Source organism: Mauremys reevesii, linkage group 7 (assembly GCF_016161935.1).
Source record: "Mauremys reevesii isolate NIE-2019 linkage group 7, ASM1616193v1, whole genome shotgun sequence".
In the NCBI taxonomy this organism is placed as follows: domain Eukaryota; kingdom Metazoa; phylum Chordata; order Testudines; family Geoemydidae; genus Mauremys; species Mauremys reevesii.
Genome location: NC_052629.1, coordinates 83,132,399 through 83,152,407, shown reverse-complemented (window position 1 = coordinate 83,152,407; position 20,009 = coordinate 83,132,399). Strand labels below are relative to the sequence as shown.

Genomic DNA, 20,009 nt, shown 5'->3' with positions numbered 1-20,009 from the left:
TACAATTTGGTGATACCATAGTGGGGAAAGAGATCCTGAAAGGTAGCTGAGTGATCAGAGAGAGAGAGAGAGAGAATAAAGTGCCGAATAAAGTGCCAAATAAAGATCAGCGAGGAACAGGCCACAAAAATTTTGAGTCTATGTGACTTGTAGAATCAGTGGATACTGCTGACACAAGCAAATTAAATTGCCCTTCGTGCCCTAAAATCATGTATTGCATTGGATACTCTTATACAAGAAAATATTTAAATCCTTTTTAAAATAATCTAAGAATTCATCAAAAAGAAAATGAGTAGGGCTGTTAGAATGATGAAATACTGTAGAGTGATGAAAGTCGAAATTTTTTGTTGCTGCGCTAAAGATAGAGTTGTAAAAATGTATCAGAGGGGTAGCCGTGTTAGTCTGGATCTGTAAAAGCAGCAAAGAGTCCTGTGGCACCTTATAGACTAACAGAAGTTTTGGAGCATGAGCTGGGTGAATACCCACTTCGTCGGATGCATTCACCCACGAAAGCTCATGCTCCAAAACTTCTGTTAGTCTATAAGGTGCCACAGGACTCTTTGCTGCTTTTACAGTTGTAAAAACGAATTTTGATTTGTAAATGCAATCATTAAAACTACATCCCAGTGGGTGAAAAATTGATGAAGTGAATAGAATAAACTGAAAATTCAGTTAGTGGAGGTGAAAAGCTTTGAGGAATTCCAGAGGATAGCAAATACAGTGAAGGACCAGAGTAAAACATATCCTGATATCCTAAAGGAGGCTGATGGTGTACACAGCCTGTTAATGAGGGAATTCTTTTGAGTGTCCCTTTCAGTGTGCAAATGCATGACCCAAACCTTGAGTGTGGATCAGTATGTTGCTATTTCTGCCTTGTAATTTTTTCGCCTCATTAACTTTTATCAGACCCAACATTAAAAATGGAACTGGGAAGCATGCAATCATAGAAATGTAGGGACCTCAAGAGTTTATCTAGTCTGTGTTGACTCTGTCCATGACTACTTAAGAGAATCTCCAACTGAATCTCTTGCCAGTGAAGAAATTTAAAATGCACTTGCTGATTTTTAATTTGTATAGCTAAGAAACCCTTTCTCTTTTTCCATCACATTGTGATTTATGTCGTATTTCATCTGTTTTCTGGTTTGGGTTTTTTTAATTGCTTGTAATGGTGGTGTCTGCTGTTCCCAAGTGCATCATGAAGTAGCTGATTCATCTCACAAGAGTGCCCTGGCAAGCATAGATTTTTTTTTTTAAAATGCATAAAATGATTTAATTGAAGAGGAACTAAATGTTGAAATGTCTGTGCTGCAGCAATCTTGGAGAAAGTTCTGTTGGCCTCTAAAAACTAACGCTCTGTGGTAGAATGTGGGTGGTAACTGGCTTCTGTGAAGAATTAATGATAAAAGCCACGTTTTCAAAAAAAAAAACCTATACATTTGCACATGCACTTTTGTGTACACAGTCTGCACATTAAAAGATTTGTGTCTGTGGATCAAGTGATTTGGAAAGATAACCACCTGATTGGCTTCTGCAGAATTTAATGTATCATTTAGAAGCTGGGTTGAAGCCCTTTCATGGAAGTCTAGTCTGAAGTGTTCCATTGTATTTGAATAAAAGATAAACGAGACTAGGCCCTATTAAAACAAAAATCTGCAACATAATTAATTTACAGGTTGTGCAGATGTGTGCAGGGAGCCACAAACACCTTCATTTTATTGCTAACAAGTCATAACTTCATTATACTTTTAAATCTCTTATTTGCAATATCATTAAATCATAATAGTTTGCTATAGGGAGACAAATAAGTGTCTGTGACAGCGTAAGTATAGCCATTTGCCACTTTCACTTTAGAGCATTGGTAAAGCTTGCTGTTTTTTGACAGGTGTTCAAACAATTCAAAAGCTACTTTCTATTAATTTGTAGAATGATCCTTCTTTATATTTTATCCTTGTGATACAGTATATGTTGTGAGAAATGTGACTTTTCTCCACTTGTAAGAATCTTTCTACAAGTCCCCTTGATGCTCTGTATATAGTACATTTTGCCAGTGAACCAGTCATTTTGAGGCAATTTAAAAAAAAATTAGCCCTGTTTTTGAGTGTACAGCTTCAGAAGCTTAGGCTTGATTTCTCCCCCCCTCCCCCACCCCCAGGGTGGTAAGTATCTCATTGACTTAAGCACCTCTGAAAACCAAGCTCAAGGTTTGTGAAGTTGAACACCCCAAAATTGAGGAACTCAGAATTTTAGAGGCCACTTTAAAAAAAAATTTAGGTCTTACAAATGAAACTTACTTCATCTAGGCAGAAGAGTTTATGAAATAAGATGATGCGTCCACCCATTCATTCTTTTTGTCTAATAGGTAAGTGCAGTCATAGAGGTCATAGGTTTGAAAATGCAGAGTCTGACTCCATAATTTGAGGAATATTCAGAGTAAGGCAGCATCCTTCATGAAAATAGTGATTTGTTTCATGCTGGGGAAACTTTTTTATCTCAAAGTGGAGCAAAGGAAGATGGGAGGTGGTGTTTTAAAATTAACTGGCTAGCTCCCCTAGCATTGCACTTACCTATGGACCCAAATTCTCTGGTCCTACTATCATCATTCTGTAACTGTTTTTAAAATTGGTGTGCACACATTTCTAGCATGGTGGTGGTCTTTATACACAGGTACTATGCTTTTTTTTAAAATTGCATTCAGTGTATCTTGCAGCAAAAAGAAAAAGGCTGTTCTATTGTGGGTGAGAAAAAATAACTTTTTTTTCCTCTTTTACCCAACAGTAAAAAGAATATAAAGAAGCAACGAATGAAAATCTTATATAATGTTGTTCTTGAAGCTCGAGAGCCTGGCACAGGCAGAAGACTCTGTGATCTATTTATGGTTAAACCCTCCAAAAAGGACTATCCAGATTATTATAAAATCATCTTGGAGCCAATGGATTTAAAAATTATTGAGCATAACATCCGCAGTGATAAATACTCAGGAGAGGAGGCTATGATAGAAGATATGAGGCTAATGTTCCGAAATGCAAGGCACTATAATGAGGAAGGCTCACAGGTACTGTTTAGGTTATCCAGGCACAATTACCTTCGTGCTTCGTTGCAGAAGGCAAAATTGTGTTAGAATTTTGTAACAGTCAATCTCTGGTTATTCCTTCCAGTGGTTATGCTAACAGTTACAGAATAAGCATATGCACCCCATCATAGCGCTTGTTCTAAACCAGGAATACTACTACTTCTGTACAGATATATTTTTGTGTTTTAAATATTGCTTCTGCTTGCAGATATATGCAGACATAAACACAGCACCTTCCATTTTAAATGTACGTCGTTTAACTGTACAATTTCATTTTTTATCCTGTTAGCTGTGTTGGTTCTTACACTGCTAAGAAAGAGTTACCTGTTTTATTTTCTTCTAGTGCATAATAAACAGTTGTTTACTCAGTTCCCATGACTTACACCCTGTAAACCCATTGAAGGCAATTGGATTACATAGGGGTCACTAGGGACCTAATTTAATCTTCAGAATTTTTGTTACTATGGGGTGATGTGTTGGATGTAAATAACCCAGTTTGGCTCTTAGATCTCAGCATGATTTTGCAGGGCTCATAGGTGGAAATGGTATTTCAGCTACTCTAACACATTTGATAAAGAAATTGATGAGAAAAGGTGAACATGCAATCCCACCATGTTGTTTTTATAATCTTGTCAGAATGGAGATGCAGTTTAACTGTACAGTTTACATATGGGCATTATCTCCATTATTAAATTAAATATTCATCTACTATGGTTAAATGTATATTCTGCAAAGTGTATGCAAAAGAGAAATACAAATCCTTTAACAAAGTAATTACTGTGGATGAGTGAACAGAAAGTGACTAAGAATTAAGTGGCTTTATTATTTATGGACCAAATCTTAAAGTCCATAGTCAGTCCTTAGTCAGGTAAAGCTGAGTCAACAGCTAACAGAAGAAACATACATTCATACTCCACTGTTGACAACATTACCGATGGCAGTGAGAAGCTGGATACTCTGTTCTTTTGTGATCAGAAAAGAAATTTTGGATGCCGTAAGAAAAGTAAAACACCACTGATATCTTACTATGTGAGGGCAACTAGAATGTGTGGAGACTGGAGTAATATGGAAGATATGATTAATAAGGTGCATACCAATAGATGTTGTTTCTCACTGATGCCAAACATACTCTATATATAACTTAAAAACTTATTTCTGCCTGACAACCTGAGTCATGAATACAACCCATTGAGCTGGACAGCATAAGCAAATTTAAGAAGCAATACTGGTCTCTTGTTCTTAATCAGATCATTGAAATGTCTAATGTGGCAAGTGATGAACATACATCTACACTTGCAAATAATTTGATTCTGTTTGATTAGCTATATTGGCAAAGAGGCATGAAACCTTATGACTGCAAGCTGAACTTTGCTTATTTACTTGTCCTGCAAATATATTTGCCTGATGATTACAGCAACAGCAGACTGTTAACAAACAAGATATTTATATTCTTTCCAAGATGGCTTAACAAGATTTTGATCATAATGTAGAAATTGACAGTGATAATACTATACATTAGAAAGAATGGATGCAGTCTTTTGGGGATGCAGTCTACAAAAAAATTTGACTTATGAACGAGTAAAGAAGACAATCTAATATAGGGCCTGTTTCTGAAATATCCCAGAGTTCTTTACAAAAATTACATATATGAATTATTTAATCCTTCACTGAAATACAGACACATTTGGGGTGGAATGAACCAGTTGTTTTAACAACGTATTGCAATGCTATACAATCATTCAAGAGTGGAAGCGAAGAATATTGTGCTCAACTGAAACTAAGGAGTTAACTCTTTTGTGTTAAGAGTTTTCTTGGTATACTCTATTACATTATCATAAGGAAACAAATAACCTAAATATTGTTTTATTATTTTTCTTTCTACACTTTAATGACTAATAGGTATATAATGATGCCCATATCCTAGAGAAGATTCTTAAAGAAAAAAAGAAAGAGCTGGGACCTCTTCCTGAAGACGATGATATCGCTTCCCCTAAGCTAAAGCTAAGTAAGGCAGCCTTGTGGATTCCTACTTTTTGGTAAATGTTGATATGGAATAAAATGATACAGATTAACATTAAAATGGAAAACCATATCACCATACATTCAAGGCAGGTTGCATAATTTGTGCCACTTCGGAACCCAAATGTACACTAAACTGCAAAACTGAATTACATTTTCAATATCATCATAATTGCAGTGGATATTGGTATGTGTTTGTGCTGAAATTAAAATTAAGAGGTGAGGGGTGGGAAGTCAGAATGAGAGAATCTATATGAAACAATTTTTCTATACAGGCTAGATTAGAATGAAGAAGAGAAATTCAGAATAACTGGAATATAATCATTGGTATCATACCTCATTCATTTGATTGGAGATATAATAAGCATATATAGTAAGCTTTGAAACATCAGAAAATGATTCAGCAGCAGCTAAAGTGCAAACAGATTAAGGAACAGTGCCAGGAGCTAGATGATCTGTTCTGTTTCCGTAGACATCCTTTGTAACTTTGTCATTTACTCTCCTTGTGTGTCATTTTTGCATCTGTAAATTGGGGATATAACATATTACACAAGGGAGCTGAGGCTTAATTCATTAATGGGTGTAAAGTGCTTTGTGATCCCCAAATGAAGAGTGTGATAAAATTGCAAAGTATTGTTATTACCTTGTTAGTGTTTCATGGGGATTTTTGTGTGTTAAAATTAGCATAATATAAAGGTAAATCGGTAGAATAAATATGTCCCCTATTTATCAATTTTATAGCATGTTTAAAGAAATACTTTTTAAAATGTAACCAAAACACACAACACATCTCTTAGAAAATGCTTGCACCTACTGTTGTTATAAGTAGCACCTCTGGTTATAGTAAGGAAAAGAGATTAGAGAAAATTATTTTTCTCTGATTTATTTTTTCAATGTCTTTTATGCATTTGATAACACATTGTATATAAGGATTTCTGGTTATGTTCTGCTACCTTTAATCGTATACTGAGTAGTATCTTATTCTGTGAGTAGTTCTGCTGATTTTAATGGGGCTGCTCAGAGTAAGATACTATACAACATGAGTAAGGGTGGATCAGACCCTTAGTTTCCCCTGTTGTGTATTTGGGTCTTCCACAGAGCAACAAAGTGAAGTGAAACATCTTTAAGAGAAAATTATTGTAAATCCCCTTACAATGGCAGGGAAATTCAGCAGTAGGTGGTGTTCTTAAAACTATTTTTCACTCCTTTTTTAAAAAAGTAACTGAGCAGATTCCAGGTTGGTGCTGTTCCTTTCATATATGTGTGTTAAGTTCTAAACTGACTAAATGAGCAAATTGCATAGAAGGGTTTTAAAAAAAAAAAAAAAGAAAAGCACACAGGCCGTATTGAAGCATCACTGAGGATAAAAATGCAAAACCACCAAGAAAGTATAGGTATGGAAGAATCCACGTGCAAAGACTTTGTAGTGCTATAACAATTGATCCTGTATTAACAAATAGCTAATCTGATTGGTAGCCCCATTTGAAGGCATTATTTTACATTTTACCTATAATAATTCTACCTTGTTTAGCTTAAATCTGCTGTGTGAGGGAAAACTCACAATAAGTGGGATTCTTAGGATGTGTCACAGCAGTTGGGAGTGTGCCTCTCAACCTGGTAGGGAGACTTGACTTGAGCTAGTGCACTAACAATAGCTGTGTGGATGTTGCAGCACCGGCAGAGGCTCAGGCTAGGCTCACCCCCAACGGCAGTGGAGACATACCCACATGTGAAAATCCCCATGAAGAAAGAATTTTAATTGCTTTAAACAATCCACATGAAGAGAGGATTTTAATGACTGCTGAACTGAAGTGAGAATTTCACATAGTGCTATTGTATTGGCTTCCCTTGTAACTTTAGGCTGATGTGCAGTCTTGAAGGTATTACTAGTGTTATTTTATACTTATGGAAGACAGGCTTCAAAAGTTTCAGACCCAGCACTCCTATGTTGTACTAAATTGTCCATGGGGAAAACAGAGAAAACAGTCTGAAAAAAGTAATTAGTAAGAGCTGATGGAATAGAAATGAAAAAATTGTATTTGTAAGTGGCATTGCTAATCTGGTAGGGTAATCGTGGACTAAGTTACCTGAGCCATAGAAAAGGAGTTAGGGAAGTAAGTGCACAAGGTTGACTGATCTTTGTACATTTGTTGTTGTTGTTTGTCTGTCTAGGTAGAAAAAGTGGTATTTCCCCTAAGAAATCAAAATACATGACTCCAATGCAACAGAAACTGAATGAGGTGTATGAAGCAGTGAAGAACTACACAGATAAACGAGGCAGGCGATTAAGTGCCATCTTCCTGAGGCTTCCATCTCGATCAGAACTGCCTGACTATTATGTAACCATTAAAAAGCCAGTTGACATGGAAAAAATAAGAAGTCACATGATGGCCAACAAGTACCAGGACATTGATTCCATGGTAGAAGACTTTGTAATGATGTTCAATAATGCCTGCACTTATAATGAGCCAGAGTCTCTGATTTACAAAGATGCCCTTGTCCTACATAAAGTTTTGCTTGAAACTAGAAGAGACATAGAAGGAGATGAGGATTCTCATGTCCCCAATGTAACATTGCTGATCCAGGAACTTATCCATAACCTTTTTGTGTCCGTAATGAGCCATCAGGATGATGAGGGCAGGTGTTATAGTGACTCCTTAGCTGAAATTCCTGCTGTTGATCCCAACTTCCCAAACAAACCACCTTTGACTTTTGATATTATCCGAAAGAATGTAGAAAATAATCGCTACAGGAGACTGGACTTGTTTCAAGAGCAGATGTTTGAGATGCTAGAGAGGGCAAGAAGGATGAACCGGTGAGTGAAACCACACATGTATCAGACCTTAGTCTTGTCAAGTTAATTTTGAGTCTTTATCACTGGTCAAATAATTCCCATTTTAAAAGACACATTATCTTTCCTGTTAGTGTGCTAGGGAAAAAGCAACTTGCTTAGTTGGGTGCCATCACCTTCAGCAGAATTTAAGCTTTCGTTTAAAGTTTTAGCCCCTGTCTTTGAAGTTAACCCTGGCAAAGCAAGGTTAAACCAATGCAGGGCTATCTTCCAAAGTTGAGGGAAGGCAAGTTCAGAAGAGGATCTCAGCGGGCAGCCACATAGTGGTAAAAAGGAGACCATTCAGAGGTATGGAGAAGCAAGAAATGGGTTGTTTTTGAGGGGAGATGTTGTGTAGAGACATAGACTGTCATAAAACAGTAAAGTAAATCATTTCATTGGGCTACTGCATTTTTAACTGAGTTAGTACATTTCTGTAGAAATTTTGGAGGGCTGTGCCAGAAGGTAAAAATGTATTTGACTGCAGAGTCAGCCTTTTCAGCTTCTGATCAAGATTGCAGCAAGTTCTGCTATATTAATTGCCTTTAGTAGATCTCCCATTTAGAGCAATCATTTATATGCAAGGTTTCTTGGGATGTGCAAAAATATGCAGACATATAGGTTCCTGCTTTCCACTGGAGTGGGTCAAATAACATACTTGGAGATGTATGTTAAGGTCTCTTAAAAGAGGACAGTGATCAGTTGTTCTCCATGTCCACTGAAGTAGGACAAGGAATAATGGGATTAATCTGCAGCATGGGAGATTTAGGTTAGATATTAGAAAAACTTTCTAACTATAAGGATAATTAAGCTCTGGAATAGGCTTTCAAGGTAGGTTGTGGAATCTCCACCATGGTAGGTTTTTAAGAATGGGTTGAATAAACACGGTCAGAGAGGATCTAGGTTTACTTAGTCCTGTCTCAGCACTGGGGGCTGAACTTGATGACTTTCGAGGTCCCTTCCAGCCCTACATTTCTATGATTCTGAATATAGGGAGGGTTTTCCTGCTGTAACTTTAATAGGAAAGAAGACGTGGTGGTAATAAAATCTCTTATTTAAAAAGCAATTAAAAAGATCATCTGGCATGACAATGGGTGATGAGTACAATTACTCTTTTCAATTAAAGAAACAGCTTTTTAGTTTCTCAGAAGTCTCTCTTTCAAAAGCAGTAAAGTCCAGTTACAAAATACCTTCATTTTTGGCTGGTTGCCTGTGATTCCTCAGAATTTCAGTTGCACTATATGAGAATGCTTATCTGACTTATATGGAAATCAGCTTTTCTTTTTTGTTGTACTTGTACTTGTTGTTGGAGAGACTGGCACATTATTTCTCTCTTCAGAGTACATGCAGTTTAGTCAGAGGGCATCTTTAAGGATGACCTGCAACTGGATTTTAAAAAAAATTGTCCAGATGACACATTGTAGTTTTCCTAAACCTGAGAGAGGTGAAATGGTATAGCCATATGAAGACTTGGCAGGGTAGATCTCCAACCTGTCTTTTTTGCTCCCCTTCCCCATCTCATTGTGATTCATAATAACTAAAATTTAAAAAGAGAAAAATCAAGCTTGCTCTGAATGTTCAGTGTCAGCAAAAACAGCATTAACCCAAATATCTGTTCTTTTAAAAACAAAATAGTATTCTGATTACTCCATGCTGTTTTGATTGGAAGCTATTCTACTGGGTAATAGAATATTGATCATTGTCCTATTTTAAGAATAAGGACACAAAACTGTACTAATCTCCGCACCTTAAAAACAGTTTGGCTGAATATACAGCAAATTCTTTCATTTAAAAACAACAAACTGTTGAATGATTTTAAACACTGAACAAACACAACACTAAATAGAAATATAGAATACTCGCAATGCATCATTTTGTAATTTTTCCTTTTGTAAATACTCTTAAAAAGGCTGGATTAGGTTGCTAGTGTTTTGAGAGATCACTTGAGACCTATTAACAGGCTTCAAAGGTACTCGGATAATACTGTGGTGCAGGCCATATTATAAGTCCTAAATAACTTAATTGTGTAGAAGTATGCTGTTTAATTACTGGTTGAAAAGTAAAGCACAGATGTTTGGTGATTTAAAAATTGGATAAACAAAAACTAATATGCATGCATTTTGTCTCTGATTTTTACTATTAAAGTACTTTTAAAGACAACTAAGGGGAAATCTGCTTATTGCTAATAGAGCAGTATGTGCTGAATTTTCTGTCACTTTACCTCTTTGTTGAACAGCAGTTATCTGGTATACACTGAGTTTTTGTAATTTATCCTTAAATGTAACAGTTGAGTTTTTATTTAGAATACTGTTTATTCCTGCATAAGATATATTGTCAAGTTGTAATCTGTCTGTCATTTCCATGTAGGACTGATTCAGAGATTTATGAGGATGCTGTGGAACTTCAGCAGTTCTTTATTAAAATCCGTGATGAACTCTGCAAGAATGGAGAGATTCTTCTGTCACCAGCACTCAGCTATACCACCAAGCATCTTCACAATGATGTAGAAAAAGAAAAAAAGGAAAAGCTACCCAAAGAATTCGAAGAGGATAAACTCAAAAGAGAGGAAGAGAAGAGAGGTAACTTCATTTTCCTTTCAAAACTATGAACGGTTGTCTCTTGTTATGCTTTCATTGCTGAGCCAGGCCTTTGCTGTTCCTGCTGGAGCAACTGTGTTACTGAGGAGGAACTAGCTTGCAGCAATGTTTGGGACAAGGAGGCCTTTGTAAAGGTCTTCTCCGTCACCCTTCTCCCATGCAGTCTCCATGCTCTTCATGGCTTTAAAACAAGCTATGGGGAATGAATAAAGATATCTTCAGGCTCCCTGCCACTAAGAGGGGAGGATGACTCCCAACTCTGCCCCTTTACCTGTCCCTTCAAATAAAGAGCAGGTGGTTGTCCTTTCCCCACAGCACTAAGATCAATAGTGATCATCTTTGTTCACTCCCTGCAGCTGGGCTCAGTGCTACACGAGAGCACGAGATGGTGGCTCTCGGTATAGAGGACAGGAGAGAGGCAACAGGAGTGACCTTTCTAAAGGCCTCCCCTCCCTTATTGCTGTCAGTGAGTTCATTTTCACTTACATGGAGGCCTCAATAAAATATATCTGAAGATCTGGGCCCAGCTCTTCAGCAGCAGGAGGAAGAAGCAAGGTGGAGCATAGATCATGCTCAAACCATACCTTGGAACTAGTATCCACTGGGTATGGTGTGACACTCCTGCATTGACCCTCAGGGAGCATGATGGAGCGACCATCTTTTTGTTCTGTGTTTCTACAGCACAGTGGGATCTTGATCCATGACTATGTGTGGTCCTGTGCATTACTGCAATACAAATAATACATAAGAATGTGTCAGACATTGGCTCCATTCCCAGCTCTAGCTGGTCAACAAACTTTACTAATCTGCAATAATGCTCCCACTTGCTGCTGTCTTTCTCTTTCCCTCATCCCACAGTAAGGAAGGTTTTACTTAAGTTACTAAACAAAGGTGCCGTGATTTAACCCATGGAGAGCCAGTGTATTGTAACAAGGTGCTGTTCTTAGAATCTCTCTCCCTTCCTTAGATGGCTTTTAGTAATTTTTGTTTCCTTTTATGTTGAAATAAGAAGCTGAAAAGAGTGAAGATTCTGCTGGAGGAGCTGGTCTGTCGAGCTTACATCGGACTTACAGCCAGGATTGCAGCTTTAAAAACAGCATGTACCATGTTGGGGATTATGTCTATGTGGAACCTGCAGAAGCCAACCTGCAACCTCATATAGTCTGTATTGAGCGATTATGGGAAGATTCAGCTGGTAAGGACACAAGAAAATAATGCAGTACAGCTTCTTAATATTGCTGGTTAAAACTTCCAGTTTGAGTTTTCCTTGGGTGGAGCCTTAATTATTCTGCGTGCGTGTGTGTGTGTGCGCGCGCGCTGGCGTGTATTTTTATTACTTCTGAAACACCTGATTTAAAGGATTTTGCATGCTGGGGAGTTTTTGAGAGTGCTAAATGTCCTGTATTTTTCACATTATAAACATCCTGTAGATAACACCCTCGCCTCCTGGTCTAGGAAGGCTAGATGTGGCTCCTTCCAGAACCCATCAACACTGCTTTTGAGTCAGCTACGGAGGAACAGAAGGGTCTTGTCTAAACTAGAAAAAGTATCCATTGCTGATAACAGAGCCAGTGCTGAACATAGTTAAAATACAAGTGCACCACAGGACAAGCCAGCATCATTTCTGAACACGTAGTTAAATTCCAAAACAGTGTTAAATATGGCTTGTCCTGGACAAACTTACAATTGAATCATAGAACCAATTCAACCAAAACTCTTGCTTTTGGCAGAATACATGAGGATTGAGACTTGAGAAGTTTTATGGTACTGTAAATACACTGGGCCAGTCTGCATACACTTTATTTTCTCTGATTTTGAGTAATACCAGTGTGTCCATTAATGGTTTATAAGAAAACTGTGAAGTCAGAGCTTGACTCTGTCAAAAGTAAGGAGATGGCAAAACAGGAAAGGAGTTATTGTTAAAAATGTACATTACAATCTGTTATCCAAAGATCTGTGGGGATGGCCCCAAATTTTCAGATAGTCAGGAGTGATAGATTCACAGGCTTTTTCCTGTCCTTGAGCATAATTTTCAAGGCCTGCACAGTCAGAATTTATAGATTGCAGACTGGATTCTCCAGGGCCACCTGGCTCAATGGCATTAATTCCTGTTGTGTTCTTCTGAGTCAAATATCCATAGAAGAAGCCAGCCGGTGGACTTCTTACATATCCAAACCTCACTTGTCTGAAACAGTTGAGAAACATTGTCCTATTTTGGATCGGCGAGGTTTGGATGTACCGGGTATTCCTATATAACTGTTTGATTATTAACACAATCTACTGTTGTCTTTACTTCCTTGCAATAGGAAAATATATCCTGTTTTTTGCTTTTAGGGGAAAAATGGTTGTATGGCTGCTGGTTTTATCGACCAAATGAAACATTCCATCTTGCAACACGAAAATTTCTGGAGAAGGAAGTTTTTAAGAGTGATTACTATAATAAAGTTCCAGTTAGCAAAATTTTAGGCAAATGTGTGGTAATGTTTGTTAAGGTGAGAGATTAAATAGACTAATTTGTTAAACTATTTACTGATTTGTGCACTATTTTTAAAAATAAGACTTGAGGACTCACAGTATCTGTATGAAATAACCTTTTCCCACATCATGTCTTACTGCCTGAGACATTGTGGTGCCTCTGTAGTAGAGAAAAATGACATAAAATTGCATTATTTGTTTCTCAGTGTCAGTTTGGCTATAGAAATCACATTACACATCATTTTCAAATTTGTTGATGTTTTGAGAGAGAAATAGGGAAATTGCAGGTAAGGTCTTAAAATTTTCCTCAAAATGTTTAGCTTTAGTTTTTAGTGGAAGGGAGGGCTGGATAGCTCGGAGGAATGGTAATTGGATATAGAGTTTCACCTCTACATCACAGTTTAATTCCACCCAGGTCAGTTGTGTTATAAGTTCTTATGATCTGAATGCTTTTTGGCCTGTATAGAATGAATCAGCTCAGTCCAGTCCTTAGTGGATGTTTTGTTTATGTAACTAACACAATCACTATCACAATCCTTGTTGGTGTTATAATCAAAGATTTAAGTGGGCATAGAACTCTTCATTCCTCTCTCAACACAGTGGTGGTCTTTCTTGCTCAGAGTTCAGACATATTGGCAAGTTAATGTTTGGAAAACAATTGCCTGTAGTAATAATTATATCTGTTTGGTATAAGAAGTGGTATAATGTAATTCTCCTGAGCTGTCACCCTGGTACTTTGCATTGAATTTAACATGCACATTTAAAAAAAACCAAACCCAAAGAGAGACTTAGTGAATAAATTGTACTTGTGTGCCGGAACAAAAATCAGGCTCTGTCTTCATGCATGTTTCTGGAAAATTTCATCCGAAATGATCCCTTCTCTTCACTCAACAGGAGTATTTTAAATTATGTCCTGAAAGCTTTAGAGATGAGGATGTCTACGTCTGTGAATCTCGTTACTCTGCAAAGACAAAGTCTTTTAAGAAGATTAAACTGTGGACCATGCCCATTAGCTCTGTAAGGTTTGTCCCTCGAGATGTGCCCCTGCCTGTGGTCCGTGTCGCTTCTGTGTTTGCTAATACAGACAAAGTGGAAGATGAGAAACACACTGAAACCCTAGAGGATAATAAAGTGGGAGACAGTATCCTTAACCTTGAAAAGGTAGGCAAGATGATAATCTGGATATTGAATTGAACTGGATTTCAGATCAGAGATGATGAAAATATGAACATTCATGTTTTAGGTTTCACATCCTTTCAAAAAGCTAAATCAGTAGAGAAATAAGAAATGACAATACATCTCACTTTAAAATGTGTTTAAAAAAAAAATTACATATATAATTTGTGTGTGCATACTCCATATAAATAATTGAAGCCTTAATTCAAATAAGTGTTAGCCCTGTTTGTGCCTTGATGATGTTAGCTATTGGCCACCTACGCTCTTAAACCTGTCATGTACATGTTTTTTTTTAATGAATTTTGGAGTTCTCAAATTTACCTTCGAATACATACTGTATTCAAATACTGGACTAATCTGCGTTACAAACTGTCGTTTGTGTCATTGTGTCTGAAATTATTTTTTTCTTTTCTTAACCACCTTTAAAAAAATTTCATCTACTTAAGTCTGTCCTAGCGGTAGACAAATCAGTGAGACTGAAAAATCTATTTTTAACTCATCCCATTGCTGGTAGATATTGCAGATATCCTTTATATGTAGTTTTTAGGTATCAAGTCTTCATTAAAGAGAAATAGAATAGTAAGATTACATGGTGGTATCATATGCTTCTCTGCGACATTTTATCATGTGTCAAACATCGCTTATTTATAGTTGATACTTTGATGGTTTAAAATCATCTGATAGTCAGGCCTGGTCTACACTACGCGTTTAAATTGAATTTAGCAGTGTTAAACCGATTTAACACTGCACCCGTCCACACAACGAAGCCCTTTATATCGATATAAAGGGCTCTTTAAACTGATTTCTGTACTCCTCCCCGATGAGGGGAGTAGCGCTGAAATCAGTATTGCCATGTCGGATTAGGGTTAGTGTGGCCGCAAATCAACGGTATTGGCCTCTGGGCGATATCCCACAGTGCACCATTGTAACCGCTCTGGAAAGCAATCTGAACTCGGGTGCACTGGCCAGGTAGACAGGAAAAGCCCCGGGAACTTTTGAATTTCATTTCCTGTTTGCCCAGCGTGGAGCTCTGATCAGCACGGGTGGCGATGCAGTCCCAAATCCAAAAAGAGCTCCAGTATGGACCATACAGGAGATACTGGATCTGGTCGCTGTATGGGGAGACAAATCTGTTCTATCAGAGCTCCATTACAGAAGACGAAATGCCAAAGCATTTGAAAAAATCTCCAGGCTATGATACAGAGTCCACAGCACAGTGCTGTGTGACAAGCGTAATGGAAAGCCAAAGAATCAAATGGACGCTCATGGGGGGAGGGAGGGGGTACTGAGGGCTCCAGCTATCCCACAGTCCCCGCAGTCTCCGAAAAGCATTTGCATTCTTGGCTGAGCTCCCAAAGCCTGAAGGGTCAAAAACATTTTCCCAGGTGTTTTGGGGTATATGTCATCAGTTTACACCCTACCCCCCCGAAAGAAAAGGGGAAAAAATCGTTTCTCACCTTTTTTCAATGTCACCCTATGTCTACTGCATGCTGCTGGTAGACGGGGTGCTGCAGCACTGAACACCAGCATCCCCTTCCCGGTGGCAGATGGTGCAATATGACTGATATCCGTCTTCATCATGAGCCTGTGAGTGCTCCTGGCTGGCCTCGGTGAGGTTGGCTGGGGGTGCCTGGGTAAAAATGGGAATGACTCCTGGTCATTCCTGGCAGATGGTACAAAACGGCTGGTAACCATCCTCATCATAGCAACTGGAGGCTGAGCTCCATCAGTCCCCCCCCACCCACCCACCCCCGCCCTTTATGTCTAAAGAAAAGATTCTGTACTGCCTGGACTATCATAGCAGCGGGAGGCTGCACTCCTCCCCCCCTCCCCCCTTTAATGTCCTGCCTGAACTATCATAGCAGCTGGAGGCTTCCTCTCCCTCATTTTATCTCACTAAAAAGTCACTGTTTCTTATTCCTGCATTCTTTATTACTTCATCACACAAATGGGGGGACACTGCCACAGTAACCCAGAAGGGTTGGGGGAGGAGGGAAGCAACGAGTGGGGTTGTTGCAGGGGGCACCCCCTAGAATGGCATGCAGCTCATCATTTCTGCGGGATCTCTGGGGCTCTGACATGGAGAGGCTGTGCTCTCTGGTTCTCTAGTACACTTGCCCCATATTCTAGGCAGGACTGACTCTATTTTTAGAGAAAACATAAAGAAGGGAATGACCCGGGGAGTCATTCCCATTTTTGTCCATGCACCCCCGGCCGACCTCAGCGAGGCCAGCCAGGAGCACCCATGACAGCAGCAGATGGTACAAAATGACTGATAACCATCATCTCATCGCCAATTTACAATGGCAGACGGTGCAATAGGGATGGTAACCGTCTCCTACCTTGCAAATGAATGCTGCTGTGTAGCACTACAGTACCGCATCTGTCAGCAGCATCCAGTACACATACGGTGACAGTGACAAGGCAAAACGGGCTCCATGGTTCCCATGCTATGGCGTCTGCCAGGGCAATCCAGGGAAAAAGGGCGCGAAATGATTGTTTGCCATTGCTTTCACGGAGGAAGGATTGAGTGATGACATTTACCCAGTATCACCCGCGACACTGTTTTTGCATTGGGATCTCAACCCAGAATTCCAGTGGGTGGGGAAGACTGCGGGAACTATGGGATAGCTATGGGATAGCTACCTACAGTGCAACGCTCCGGAAATCAACTCTAGCCTCGGTATATGGATGCACACCGCCGAATTAATGTGCTTAGTGTGGCCGCCTGCACTCGACTTTATACAATCTGTTTTACAAAACCGGTGTATGTAAAATCAGAATAATCCCATAGTGTAGACGTACCCTCAGACACTTGGCATTCCTAGAGACTTTTTTTTTGCTAACATATTGAGAAAAAAGTTTTGTCTTTCATTTCTTATATTTAGATTTACAGAGTGAGCCTATTGTACGTTCTCTGTGCTCACTCACATAATTTAAAAACAAAAAAAGGAACATGATGATCACTATCAACCCCAAATAGACCACCACCACCCCCAAATAAAAGCTAGAGATGTATGTTCTGATTTATCAAATGATAAAACAAAGGAATAATCTTATCAAGGATCAAGATCACAAAATCTGATCCTGCCAGGTGTAGAGTGTCCCCTATGAGCTACCGAGTACCCTTGGCTCCTTTTGACTTGAGGATACATGGGACGTGATGTGAGTTTTGGATATAAGAGTGGGAATTAAATAGGGCAAACAGTATGAAATTTTTTAAAAATATGCATTATGATGGTAGTTGTGATATTTAAGATATTAACAGTGAATGCCTTCACCCTCAGTAATTTGACTAAATGCCTAATTTAGGTGCCCCGACCATGTCATCATGTTTACTAAAACAAAGTGAGGAATATTGTAGTTCTGTTTTAACCATACAATATAGCTAATTAATGACTTGATATCAGGTAACCAACAAAGTGCCAATGGACCGTCAAATTGATTATCTGGAAAAACAGCAACTTTTTATTAGGAATTGCAAAGCTAACCACTTTCATAGCCAGGAAGCTTGGCTTTGCCTTTTAATTTTCAGATTTCAGGGCCTACATTTTTTGATGTTTGTATGTACTTTTTAACTTATTTTCAATAAAATTAAGATTCAATAAAACCTGTTTCTCTTTTACCTACTCCAGCACCTTTTTCCTTTTGTAATCAATTTTCCTAATCTCACTAGTTTTTTAATATATATGTTGATATAGGAGAAAGAAGATGTTCCAGTGGAAATGTCAAATGGAGAACCTGGTTGCCACTACTTTGAACAGCTCCGTTATAATGATATGTGGCTTAAGGTTGGGGATTGTGTCTTTATAAAATCACATGGCTTAGTGCGACCTCGGGTGGGCAGGTATATACATTTTCTTCTCTGTTTGTAAATTGTAGCTATAAAGTTAGCATAATTAGACAACTAAAATCCATCGGTTTTATAAAAGATTTTAATATTTTAAAAATGGAGAAAGGAGGATGAGGAACCATCTTCTTTATAAAAGAGTTTGGTACACATTCTTAATAGAGTGCTTGAGGTGGGAGCCTATCAGCCAAAAATAATATGGTGGATGCGCTGATTATTTTTCTTTCACCTATCCTCTGTCACAGTATAATTATTCTAATGTACAAGAAGGTGTCAGACTACTGTCAGATTGCACGGTGCTGCTTTAAAGCCTCTTAAAATTGAGAATGGAGCTTTAAGTGACAGTAATTAAGTAGCAGTAATAAATTATATAAATGAAATAAAGTGCTACTTAGCCAACATAATTACTATATTTTTCTCATTTTTAAGTGCATATAAAGTAAAGTTTTTGACTCTCTTAATGTAGTAATTTTTTAATGACCGATTTTGTAACCATCTACTGTATGAAGTTAGCTCCTATAGGAAGGAAGTCCTTTCATTTCTTTATCAGAGGCTTGTTTTCTTTTTTAGAATTGAGAAGATGTGGGTACGGGATGGAGCTGCGTATTTCTTTGGCCCAATCTTCATACACCCAGAAGAAACTGAACATGAACCAACAAAAATGTTCTACAAGAAGGAAGTTTTTTTGAGTAACCTAGAAGAGACCTGTCCAATGACCTGCATTCTGGGTAGTTATTTACAATTTTAAATGCAGTTGGCTAACTCTCTTTTCCTGTATACTTTTTTTTTTAGTCTAAGATTATAGCTGTGTGTGGGGGGGGTCTATTTCCCCCCTCTTTTTTTGAACTATGTAGAGGGAAAGAATGGATAAATTACTTTTTTAGGTTTCATACTATTCACCTTTAGGGCTTTTTGGAAGATCCTTCTCTTTGATGTTTTCCCACCATAACACGAATTATATTTATTTAAAAACAAAATACAGAGCCCCTATAACTAGGAAGCAGAAGACTATGAAGCCCACAGGAACGTCTTTATTCCAGTTTAATGTATCTGAAAAAGCACCTAGATACCATTGTGATGTACTAGGACAAGGGTGGCGAACCTGAGCCTGAGAAGGAGCCAGAATTTACCAATGAGAATTGCCAAAGAGCCACAGTAATACGTCAGCAGCCCTCAATATGCTACCCCACTACAGCCCCCAGAGTCTCCTGCCCACCATCAGCCCTGCCAATCAGTACCTCCTCCTCATTCCCCTCCCCTCCCGCCTGCTGCAGTCAGCTGTTTTGCAGTATGCAAGAGGCTCTGGTGGAGTGGGGGGAGGAGCGAGGACATGGCAGGCTCGGAGAAAGGGATAGGGGCCTTGGGGGAAGGGGTGGAGTGTTGGGAGGACCTGGGGCAGGGTGGGAGGACCTGGGGCAGGGAAGGAGGTTGAGCAGTGAGCACCCCACAGCACATTGGAAAGTTAACATCTGTAGCTCCAGCCTTGGAGTCAGCGCTTATGCAAGAAGCCACATATTAACCTCTGAAGAGCCGCATGCGGCTCTGGAGCCACAGGTTGGCCACTCCTGTACTAGGAGGTAGATGGAAATGGTCCCTTAACTAAGAAATGGCATCTTTAAACTCTTAATTTATTTTGACTTTTTGGATATGTTTTTGCAGTGTTTGGGATGCTATATTCAATGCAGTTGAATGATAGTGATGAAATTTTTTGTGACAGTATAGGACTTACTAGATTATTTAATTGCTCATTTCTAGGCTTTCTAAATACAGTGGAATCCTGATTATCCAATCTAATTGGGACCGGGGCCAGATTGGATAACCAAAAATCCAGATAAACCAGAGCCCTGCCGCCCATTCTCCATCTGTCCACTCCGGCTGGAGCCCCGTGGGTGGGCTAGTGGTTCAGTTAATATGGAGAGCCAGATAATGGAGGCTCAAATAAACGGGGTTCTACTGCATTTGGTTCTTTTAAAACCAAAACGTTTTTTACCT

At 38.7% G+C, this 20,009-nt stretch overlaps 1 protein-coding gene across 11 annotated transcripts in view; it reads left to right on the top strand.

The window, feature by feature from the left end:
* PBRM1 (polybromo 1) overlaps positions 1-20,009 on the top strand; it is an 87,299-nt gene that overhangs the window by 43,528 nt on the left and 23,762 nt on the right. For all 11 annotated transcript variants that reach the window (XM_039482360.1, XM_039482354.1, XM_039482349.1 and 8 more), the window contains 9 exons: positions 2,776-3,052; positions 4,970-5,075; positions 7,262-7,904; positions 10,287-10,498; positions 11,526-11,711; positions 12,851-13,008; positions 13,886-14,152; positions 17,869-18,014; positions 18,588-18,745. In XM_039482360.1, coding sequence (XP_039338294.1) covers positions 2,776-3,052; positions 4,970-5,075; positions 7,262-7,904; positions 10,287-10,498; positions 11,526-11,711; positions 12,851-13,008; positions 13,886-14,152; positions 17,869-18,014; positions 18,588-18,745 — 2,153 coding nt within the window. The remainder of the gene's footprint in view (positions 1-2,775; positions 3,053-4,969; positions 5,076-7,261; positions 7,905-10,286; positions 10,499-11,525; positions 11,712-12,850; positions 13,009-13,885; positions 14,153-17,868; positions 18,015-18,587; positions 18,746-20,009) is intronic.